Genomic DNA, 12417 nt, shown 5'->3' on the forward strand with positions numbered 1-12417 from the left:
CATCCAGTCGCACTTCTGTGTCCACATTGATATTTTTCAGTATGCTGAACACCTCCAGTTCATCTGCCTCAATTCTCACACTAGCCTGTCACATCAGTACCTACAAAGTCTCCACCTGGATGATACACCCTTGCAAAGTGATTGCTTAATAGAGATTTGCAAGGGTGTATTTTCCTTACATTTTCCTACCATTGGACTGAGCAAAGTTATCCTTCTATAATCATTCTTTCTCTTGCTACATAATGGAAAATCTCTTCTGGATTTACTTTATCTGCTTAACTAATTTTCTCTCATAATATAATTTAGGCTTCTTATCATACTAGTCACCCTCTGTGCCTGCACTCTGTATTGCTCATGAGCATGCTGATCATATTTTTTATTTATATTACTCCATAATGCTTTTTTCTGCAGCTCATGCTTTATATCACTTATTTATCCATTTAACCCCCTGCTTGGCTTATCTAATCCAATGCCTACGAAAGTGAAAATATGCTAGGGATTTCCAACCTTTCAGAGATGGAGGCAACATTAAAAAAATAATTAATGAGTGAATCTTCTTTACTGAAAATAATTGAATTACTAAAATCATTTTCAGATTCATCTACCTGAATCTGAAAATGCTTTTCTTCTTATAGCAATTCTATATGCCAAAGGTTACACTATATAACACTATCAGGAAATTATATTCTTATTTTCATTCATATCTTGTCCTCAGCATATGATCAAAGTCTGCAGAAAGAATTTTCATAACCAAGCTAGGCATATATAGAGATAATAGCCAACTTCTCATCAAGTTACCCTTTAATCAAAGCAAAGAAAGAAATCATCAATAATGAAGTGCAGTAGTTCAATAAATATGCATAATGCCATAAATTATGATGAGAGTACTACATAGACTGAGATTTCGACCATACTGAAATCTCAAGAGTGGAAAATGGACCTGTGGAGTAGAATCCCACAGGTCTAACTCCAACTGATGAGACCACATAGAAGGTTGTTGAAAGTTTATTTTCCACTTGGTTAGAGTATAATAAATTTAGTTTAATCCTTTATCCAAGTGTGAGCAAACAAAGTTTGCGCCTGAAAGTATCTTCAGGACTGGGTTAAGGTGGTACACACCAGGGCAACTCGTTGCAAAGGTGGAGCAAGCTACCAACACTCCTATCCTAGTATCTCCTATAATGCAAAACACATCTCCTTGCGGATATGTCTATTGTTATGCATTAAGGGAAGGGCCACTACCCAGACCGGTTTCGACCTTTATTGAGGTCTCTTCAGTGGGAGCCAGGCCCAAGTCGAGATATCAGGCAGAAGCATTTGCAGGTCATCTCCACCTATAGGAATTGCCAATTGGTGTGCCACCCTTTTTTAATAAATTACTCTGGATTTAGAGAAAGATGTTGAAAGTTTATTTTCCACTTGGTTAGAGTATAATAAATTTAGTTTAATCCTTTATCCAAGTGTGAGCAAACAAAGTTTGCGCCTGAAAGTATCTTCAGGACTGGGTTAAGGTGGTACACACCAGGGCAACTCGTTGCAAAGGTGGAGCAAGCTACCAACACTCCTATCCTAGTATCTCCTATAATGCAAAACACATCTCCTTGCGGATATGTCTATTGTTATGCATTAAGGGAAGGGCCACTACCCAGACCGGTTTCGACCTTTATTGAGGTCTCTTCAGTGGGAGCCAGGCCCAAGTAGAGATATCAGGCAGAAGCATTTGCAGGTCATCTCCACCTATAGGAATTGCCAATTGGTGTGCCACCCTTTTTTAATAAATTACTCTGGATTTAGAGAAAGATGTTGAAAGTTTATTTTCCACTTGGTTAGAGTATAATAAATTTAGTTTAATCCTTTATCCAAGTGTGAGCAAACAAAGTTTGCGCCTGAAAGTATCTTCAGGACTGGGTTAAGGTGGTACACACCAGGGCAACTCGTTGCAAAGGTGGAGCAAGCTACCAACACTCCTATCCTAGTATCTCCTATAATGCAAAGTACCACCTTAACCCAGTCCTGAAGATACTTTCAGGCGCAAACTTTGTTTGCTCACACTTGGATAAAGGATTAAACTAAATTTATTATACTCTAACCAAGTGGAAAATAAACTTTCAACATCTTTCTCTAAATCCAGAGTAATTTATTAAAAAAGGGTGGCACACCAATTGGCAATTCCTATAGGTGGAGATGACCTGCAAATGCTTCTGCCTGATATCTCGACTTGGGCCTGGCTCCCACTGAAGAGACCTCAATAAAGGTCAAAACCGGTCTGGGTAGTGGCCCTTCCCTTAATGCATAACAATAGACATATCTGCAAGGAGATGTGTTTTGCATTATAGGAGATACTAGGATAGGAGTGTTGGTAGCTTGCTCCACCTTTGCAACGAGTTGCCCTGGTGTGTACCACCTTAACCCAGTCCTGAAGATACTTTCAGGCGCAAACTTTGTTTGCTCACACTTGGATAAAGGATTAAACTAAATTTATTATACACATAGAAGGTTGAAAATAGTATGGGAAGTGACATCATAATGTGTGGCATTATACTCATCTTTTGAAGGAAGACTGCTGTTGGAGAATTATGATATATGAAAAACAAGTTACAACATCAATTAATCCTTATAATAAGTAATTGTATATCTAAATACAGTTGATTCACTTTCCCTATGAAACTCATGTATAGTGGACAGTGAAATGCTTGGACTACATCATCGTACCTGTGAGGCTTTTGGTTGGCACTTATCAGAGTCTAGTACTGAAAAGTGCCAACCAATCAATATAAGTTGAGCATCTTTCAGAGGTGAACTGCAGATTCAAATATACACATATTATTGTGAAAAAAAAATAACAGAGTTTAAAAACAAGAATCAAGCCTTGGAGACTTAGCAGTAGACTAAAGGAAACATGAAGATAAAAATGTAAGAGAGAGCAAAGCAGTGTGTAATAGCATTTATTTATAAGAATATCTGATCTAATCCTGTGGCTTCCTCTCTTATATTAGGAGGATTTCAAAATGTTCTGGAAGCTATTGAAAAAATTAGAAATGATGGAAAGAGAGTACAGTAAAAGAAATCAGGGGTGATAAAGATGATATAAAAGCTGCAGTTATTCTACATGCCTGGAGTGATTACATTGAAAGATTACTGAAAGAAACAAAAAGCGATAGAACAATGGCAAAAATATTCAAGAGGAACGCAAACAGGAGTACATATTACATATTAATATACTTTTTTTTTTAGATAAAACATTTATGCCCCATAAAATTAGCATTTTATTAATCACACACATTTTGTTACATTCATGTTTTATGATATATGCAATGTAAAAACAAAAGAACAGAAAAACCCATGCATTACAATAGAATCTTTCTAAGCATGCGGTAACAGCAAGAATAAAACACTAGTCAGAGGTGTGTGTGTGTGTGCTTTGTGTACACAAAGCAGATTCTGGTTAATTGGGGCAGACAATTTTTTAGTACAAGTCTGGAAGAAGAAAAACAAAATGAGAATATAACAAGAATCTGCTTCATTTATTTAGGACACAATGCTGTTTAATTGGGCCAGCCAGTAACCTCTACCACATGGAGTTTTAGACAAATTATGTAATCTTTCTTCAAGAATTTAGTGCTGATGATATCTGCAATACTGACAATACGTGATTATTTTATCATGCCACACTGTGTAGTTCCCTGTGTTATAAAACACTATACTGTTCAAATACGTCAGGAAATGATAAATGAGCTGTCAGTTATTGGAATAAGCGACAGGCCTTGACACAATACCATTCAAAACAAATGTTTTGCTTACTGTGTTTTAAGCATTCAATCATAGATACCAGACAGGGCTGACAGTGAAAATTACATCTAATTAGATATGAACCACATCACAAACTATGTACATTTTGTATCCATTGATAATAGTCATCAATACTACAATGAAAATGGAGATTTTGAGGAGGAAATTGCAGCAAAACATCAGAGGGCATTAGAAGAACAATAAAGTGATCAGGATGACACTTCCCAGCTTGAACAAGTACCTGCCCAGAAGGCAGATGTTATCTGTGGTAAATTAAATCAGTGAAGAAAAGAAAAAAAGAAGGCTATACTCGATCAATTACAACATCATTAACTGCTAAGAACTGCATGCATGTTTAATATGTATATAAATAAAATTATTATAATGAATTATAGTGAATCCCCCCACCACTCTATTTCTTGGTGCTCTACAAGTTCACAATAGCATGAGTTATCTTTACAAATAAAAGAAGATTAAGAATTTTGCTACACTGCTCTCCCTCTGAAGCAAATGAATTTTAATACTAGAAAATAATGTTTGTACTTCATAATTTTTTTATACTGTTAAAATTCTTATCGAAATGTATTTCAAGCTTTAACAGCAGCACGTACCTGATTGTAATTAAAACATTTCCAACTCTTGCTGTTGAAGAAAGCATCTTACTAATGCTGAGAACTATGAGGTAAGGCACAAACATCATACAATCTGATGAACAGTAATTCATTTTTAAATCTGTGCTAATAAATTCCCCAGAAATATCATGAACACATGTACAGTTAGAAAAAATCTGTAATTTTAATGAAAACTATTAGTAATCAGTTTCAAAACAAGTATAATTCTTGGAAGTAAAAGCAATACACAAGCAAAGTGTTTTTTTTAGATAATTTTAGTTCCCTGAAATTTAATTAGCTGTGGAATTTAGATATATAATGCAATGATATATAGACAAACATACACACACACACAAACAAACATCTCTCTCTCTCTCTATATTTTTTTTTTTGTGACTCCCAACCACAAAAGGTTATACACTATAATACATTAGTATTATAGTGTATAACTTTTTGTTATACACTATAATACTAAGGATTTTTTTTTCTATTTTTATTAATTTAAATTAATTTCATTTTTTTGCATAATTCAGAAACTAGAGACCAAACATGGAACTTTCTCAAGCTGCTTTAGACCTCCAATATGAGACTTTATTGTCTCACATTGGACAATAAAATTCATCTCTCACCTAAAGGCAGTGGTGTGTTGGTAAATTTTTAACGACCGGCTCGCTTTATGAAAAATTTGATTCTTCACAAAGTTCTATTGTATCTTCAGATGCCTTTGTTTCTGCAGACACAGCTGTTAAATTCAATATATAGCATTCCTGTTGCTAGAGAACCTGATATTTTTCAGGTTCTCTAATATGAAAAGCTAGGCCAAATCTGTGAGCATGTTGTTTTTTATGTTCTTTAATATGTTATTTCATGTCAAATAACATGTTATCTTGTGTGTCCCGTTAACAGATACACGCACAGAAAATTTTATATACACCTGATCTCTCAAGTGGCGAATTAGGTTGTTTCAGTGGCCTTAGTCATCAGCATGCAAGCAATTTTTAACACATTTAACTCATATTACTTTAATACATTAGCAATTTTTAACTGTAAAATTAATGTTTTTTCATATAAGTAAAAGCACCTTTATAGTCTACATTTTCTTGTCTATGTGTTGAAATATTTGATAGCTTCTGTAAAATGTTATTGACAGTCTTTAGGTTGCAGCCATTCTTTAGGAGGTATATCTCTGAGATAATCTGTTCTTGTTTTCTTTTGTTGTTGTCACTTGATATGATGTATGCTCTTATCTTTGGGAATATTTAGAAAAAAATTCAACCAGTGCTGATCCCCCTCCCCCTCTGTATACTGAGAAAGTACTCTATTTACTTCATCTTCCACTTTGAAATGTATTCTATAATTTAAACTGTTTAGAAAGTTGATACAATGATGAAGTGTTCCTTTGGAAGCTGGCCAGACAAGGAAAATATCAACATATCTTAGCCACATTTTGGACTTTGTGTCATAAGATGACCACTGAAAAATACCACACACACACAAGAGTATGAACTCACATACTCTGGGGTACATTGTCTCTTGTAGTTTCAATATTCGTTATTTCAACAGACTGGTAGATCTTCAGTTATGAGAATCAAAAAATGTAAATCTTACATGATAGATCTAACTGAGCATCCTGAAACACCACAGTATACATTGGAAGAAAGTTATCAATATACCTTGATTATTTTTCCAACAATGGCATGGTATGTGCTCAAGAAACTTTTAAGGGTGCTTGCAGAAGCAATAATGAAATTTTTAATTTAAACTACAGTGATTTGATACAAATCAACAGGATCTAGTTAAGTCACATCACAGAGGCTGTTAGCTGATTTCTGAATTTATAGTAGACTCACATTAGAACAAACCCATAAGGATGACAGAAATAGCTTGTCATAGTTGTTGTTTAAGAGATACTTGTGCCATGATAGGTTTCTTCAATTCAACATAAGGGATAAGTAATTCTATTTATTTAATTTATTTCGTGTTAATTGAAGTTTGTCATAGTGGATAGTTTTCAATGGTGAATTTCACATAGCATTGTACCTATGGCTTTGGTTGGAAATTTTCAGTTGTTTATTATATCAGGGTCTGCTATGGTGAGATTTAACTGTAGTTGCATAGCTGTCTGTTCCAGTATATTTAATGTCACAATTTGTTCTATATAGTTATCCTGAGTTTGTCAATGACAAAATAACAGACCTAGATGGTTTATTAAATATAATTAGCTAATATGCTATTTTCTTTCATTCAACAAATCTATGCAATTTACAGATATCTTCTGGTTACAAAAAAAACTTCAACAATTTCATTAATCTGCTATATTATTTTAAATGTTCTACTGGCAATAATACTGAAAGTTTTTTTTCCCACTTGGTTAGACTATAATAAATTTAGTTTAATCCTTTATCCAAGTGTAAGAAAACAAAGTTTGTGCCTTAAGTATCTTCAGAACTGAGGCAACTTGTAGTAAAGGTGGACCAAGCTCTCATCACTCCTTGTCTTACTATCTCCCATAATGCAAAGCACATCTCCTTGCGGAGATGTATAATGCTATTCATTCAGGGAAGGGCCATTCCCTGAATGAATAGCATTCAATGAAGGTCAAACTCCAAAAACTCAGTTGTTCCCCTCAGTACCAGGCTCACCCTGTCACTGAGAAGAACTCTCAGTGTCGGCTCTACCCCGTGGCAGGCTCACTCCACCACTGAGCAGAGCTGCTCATTTGCTCATATGTCATCTGAGGGGTAACAGCAACAGCCATGCCTCAGTTAACTTCATGGACTACAGCACTGCCATTCATTACCCCCCCCCACATAGGACCTGGGTGACAGCAACAGCCGAGCCTCAGTTAAAACTTCATGGGCTACAGCATTGCCATTCATCACCCAAGCTTCCAACTGGTTTTGACCTTTATTGAGGTCTTGTGAGTGGGAGCCAGACCCAGAGGTGGTGATACTAAGGTGGAAGCAATGGAGAAGTCATATTTACCTATAAGGTCTGGGTAGTGGTCCTTCCCTGAATGCATAGCATTATACATGTCCGTGAGATGTGCTTTGCATTATGGGAGATATTAAGACAAGGAGTGATGAGAGCTTGGTCCACCTTAACTATGAGTTGCCTCAGTCATGAAGATACTTCAGGTGCAAACTTTGTTTGCTTTACACTTGGATAAAGGATTAAACTAAATTTATTATGCCAATAATACTAGCAATTTTTCTATCTCTTAAATAATGATTTAGCTTCCAGCTATCAATTATCAATGTTATTCATCAGAGAAAGATAAAGTTATTAAAATGATTTTGATAATTAATAGCAATTGATACTGGAAATCAATTTAATTGAACATAAATGTGTAAATTAAGTATGAAAAGTTATATGTGGAAAATAAGATAGCAGTTACCTTGGTTTTGTTTACAGTAGTAGTAACATTACTGCATCCAGCAAAGCAAGGTGAAAAATATGTTATTCCTGCCTGACTACATAAAGGTTGAAATACTTCAGTTGAGCATCCACAGTCATGGTTACATTCATTGACCAGATTTAAAACACTAAAATATAAAAAAAATAAAAAATCCATTGGGCAAGAAACAATAATAAATCAAAATGATAAATGCTTTTCTACTATAATATTCATATCAATAATTATTATTTTATTTTTTTAATTTTAAGCTGGAGTATTAGCAATCTTTCTCTGAGTTAGTTATTTCTGAAAATTGCTCTCAATTTGTTAGGGAAAAAATATACGAAAACAAATAATTAAATGGGAAAACTACAATTTTCCCATTTAATTATTCAACTATTCAACGAAACTTATAGGATCCATACTTCAATAATCAGTGAAGTGTACACATTGCAACAGACTATCATTGCTAATGTAATGCTGAGCAAACACTCATTAACTAATGCACCTTTTCACTGTTCTTCAAACCAATAACACTTACTCTGAACGTTTAAATTTTGTTACCTTGCATTGGATTATATTAACTTAATGAGCAAGTTGGTAAACATGATTCTCACATATTAAAGAGGAAATATATTAAAAAAATAATAATAATAAATTTCCTCTGCTTCTTTGAAGTATACACTCATGATTTTTAAGGGAAATTGTTTGATATTACTAAAAACATCAAGAAACTCAGCCACTCAATCAATTTATGATAACAAAAGCAAAAAGATGAATACATTTTTGCATTTAGCTACCATTTAGGTAGTCAATGATTTTCACTATCATGTGAGACCACCCTGTTTATCTTATTAGAAGCCTGAAATAACATGAAAGTGTCATGTTTGGTCTTGTGAAAAGAATTTCCATATTTCTGTTTCACTTAATACTTAGTTAAAGACAATAATTATTAGTGCTGGCGAGGTTGATATAAGTTAAGGGGATAAAAATCCCTTATTGTTTTTCAGCCAGTAAGCGAAACTAAGATCGAAAACTACGATCTGTAACGTTTCATGCCGAAGAACTGTCAGCATATCCAGGCGTAAGTGACCACTTGGTAGTGCCACACCACGGCAACTCATTGCAAAGGTGGAGCAAGATCCCTCACTGTTCTTGATATTTTCTCATAATGTAAAACACACAGCTCTTAAGAGATGTAGTACTGTCTTACATTATGAGGAGAGGTCACTACCCAGACCGGTTTCAACCTTTTTTGAGGTCTCATCAGAGTTTTCTTCACTTAAACTCTCATCAGAGTTTAAGTGAAGAAAACTTACATACTTTTGCTATACGATTGCCCGAAAGGTGTGTCACTATATTATATTATAACATAGTATAACTAAGATGAAAAGCCAAACGGCTATTTTTTTCTGGAAAGGTTGATATAAGTTAAGGGGATAAAAATCCCTTATTGTTTTTCAGCCAGTAAGCGAAACTAAGATCGAAAACTACGATCTGTTTTTTAATTATTAGTGCTATTGATTCCCTACCTTTTATGAGTGGAATTATCATTAAAAATTATTATAGCAGACAAAACACTTAAAAAAAATTCAGTTAATAAATTTTTTTTGTTTATATTCAAAATAAAGCATACTTGTCATTCTTTAAAAAAGTTCTGGCTAGATTTAGCGATGGGCAACCTAAGAACAAGGCAATAAAGAGACCAATGAGAGAAACACATTCAACAATAACCATATATCCAGTAAGACAACGAGGTTGTGGTTTGAACCTTTGTATTGCAGCACCTCCTAAGAAAACTCCAATCATCATAGTTATAAGACTTGTGGATCCTAAGAGAGAAAAAAAGTGACAGTCTGATGAAGTTTTCTGTTTTTGTTATTACAAGAGGATGGGGGTGCTTGAAGAGTATCGAGACTGGCAACACTACTCAGCTGCAATGGCCTCAATAAAGACACTAGCATCAACTTGTAGCCTGACAATCAATGAGTCAGTGCAATAGTCATTATTGTATTCTATTGTGTGCAAGTTTCTTAAATGTTTTATGAAACATAATTTTCCTATCAGATGAAAAATGATTATTATTATTATTCAGGCCTCCATGGAGTCAAAAGACTCATCATGGGAGGTCCTTTCTAAGAAACACAAGTCTATCAAGCTCATCGAGGGAGATCCCTCCTAGGAAACACAAAGTCTAGCATACTACTCCTTAAACACATTGACCGTTCTCGATCTCACCACTCCATGGTTCAACCACCCTCCATGCAAAGAAACCACTCCTCACTCTCTTTCTCACAGTTTCCTTTCGTAACTTCCAGGGATGGCCCCTTGTCATGACTCCTTCCTGCTGTTTAACCAAGCGAAGGAACTCCCCAGTGTCAACCCTGTAACCACCTCTCCATAAATTTTAATACAATATTATAGCACAAAGTTATGATATAATATTTTATGTGAAACTCATGAAAAGTGGTCAAGAGACATTAGAGATATTACAGAATGCCTATGCAGCAGATATAATAGATACTAGATAGAGCAACAGCATTCAGGTGCTGGAAGCATTTTAAAAGCATGAATAAATGATATTGCTAGCACAACATCACTATTAGGTATACGAGTATTCAGGAAGCTGACTGGCTTTTGAAGGAGGACAGAAAATTATTTTTATGGAAAGGGGTTACACATTTCTTACAGCTGTTTTATACACATTTAAACTGTAGCGCAAAGCAGCATGTACAAGATGGATTTCTCCATGATAAACAAAAAAAAAAAATTATTTTGAAATTTGCGGGCAAACTTGCTAAACAAGACTATAATTTTTAAATGTCTACAATCAGAAGTGATGAGTCCAGGATTACATACTATGACCTAGAATCAAAACACCAGCCAAGTTTAGAATCACAGAAACTTGCTTCGACTGACAATATTTCATATGTCACCTTCATTTGGAAAAGTAATTTGGCATTACTTGTTTGCTGACTCAAAAACATTGGGGTACTTCAGGAAACAGTGATCAGTGAATATTATGAAAAAGATACAACTTAATTAGTGGCAACACTTAAAAAGATACCACAATTCTTGACAAAAGTGGTTTGATTTCAAAAGAAAGCATGGTAATACAGCATCTGGCACACTAGCAAGCACTTGTTGAACATTTGCAGAATTCCCTTCTGACAGTCCCAACCTCAGCTTGTGTAATTTCTGTACATTTTCAATGTTTAAACAAATCACTGCTGATACCCCATGCAAGTTGTCTTAAAACTTGAAATGAGTATAATGATAGAAAAAATGTATAGCATATAAAAATCATTACTCTGAAAAGAACCCATCCCAAAGTCTGAGGATACATCAGAACCTAATAATGCAAGTCGACTCAATACTTTTCAAACACCCCCTTGCAATACTGAGTAAATTAAAATCAGAATTAAATATAATTTTAAAATTAGGCTTTCAGTAAATTAACACCTTAAAATAAATTTACCCTGTACACTATTATGCTGAATATTATTAGTACATTATTACTATCATTAACAGATCTACAAAGAGCCCAAAGAAACATGAGATATCTTAAACAATCAGTGTCTGTCATACCTCTCAAATTCATTCAGTCTCTGCATTCACAACACCAACACCCGATGCGATTTCTGTCACCACAGGCAATGCATTTGATCCACCACTCTCATTTTAAGAAATGATGCCTCATTCCTCTGCTTATTACACACTGACTGGTTGTTGAATAGGAAAATTTTACTCTAATAGACATGTTTAAACAAATCACTGCTGATACCCCATGCAAGTTGTCTTAAAACTTGAAATGAGTATAATGATAGAAAAAATGTATAGCAAATAAAAATCATTACTCTCAAAAGAACCCATCCCAAAGTCTGAGGATACATCAGAACCTAATAATGCAAGTTTTCTCCAACCTACTGAGCTTACTAATCATAAAATATTATTACAAGAATCCCTTATTATTATTATTATTATTCAGGCCTCCATGGAGTCAAAAGACTCATCGAGGGGAGGTCCCCCACCCCTGAGAAACACAAAGTCTATCATACCACTCTTTAAACTAATTGACCATTCTTGCTCCCACCACTCCATCAGGCAATGCATTCCACGGCTCAACCACCCTCCACGCAAATAAACCACTCCTTACCCTCTTGCTCACAGTTTCCTTTCGTAACTTCCAGGGATGGCCTCGTCATCACTCCTTCCCGCTGTTCAACCAAGCGAAAGAACTCCCCAGTGTCAACCCTGTAACCACCTCTCAACAGTTTAAAAGTCTCAATCACATAACCTCTCCTTCTTCTATCCACCAAACTCTGCAGTCCACATTCTCTCAGCCGATCCTCATAACTATCCTTGTACAGTCCTGAAACCATCTTTGTCATCCGTCTTTGTATCCTTTCTACAGTTAATTTATCCCCATCAAATCCTGGGGACCAAATCTGAGAACAATAGTCCAAGTGTAGTCTGATCAGAGACTTATACAACGGAATGATAACCCTCTTATCTCTGCAGGTCAGTGTCCTTCTCATAATAGCAGCAATCTTCTGTGCTACCTTCACCACCTTTGCAATATGTCCCCTAAACTTCAGGTTTCTATCAATCATCAACCCC

At 35.1% G+C, this 12417-nt stretch overlaps 1 protein-coding gene across 1 annotated transcript in view; it reads right to left on the minus strand.

Annotated features, from left to right (window-relative positions):
- The window catches only part of LOC150097499 (uncharacterized), a 193978-nt gene that overhangs the window by 108758 nt on the left and 72803 nt on the right, over window positions 1-12417 (minus strand). The window contains exons 6-8 of the mRNA XM_090406938.1: window positions 9434-9629; window positions 7798-7945; window positions 4401-4576 (exon numbers count right to left, since the gene is read on the minus strand). Coding sequence (XP_090263064.1) covers window positions 4401-4576; window positions 7798-7945; window positions 9434-9629 — 520 coding nt within the window. The remainder of the gene's footprint in view (window positions 1-4400; window positions 4577-7797; window positions 7946-9433; window positions 9630-12417) is intronic.

The sequence above is a fragment of the Typopeltis vanoorti genome, chromosome 17 (assembly GCF_054136105.1).
Source record: "Typopeltis vanoorti isolate ZY-2024b chromosome 17, IOZ_Tvanoo_1.0, whole genome shotgun sequence".
Taxonomy (NCBI): domain Eukaryota; kingdom Metazoa; phylum Arthropoda; class Arachnida; order Uropygi; family Thelyphonidae; genus Typopeltis; species Typopeltis vanoorti.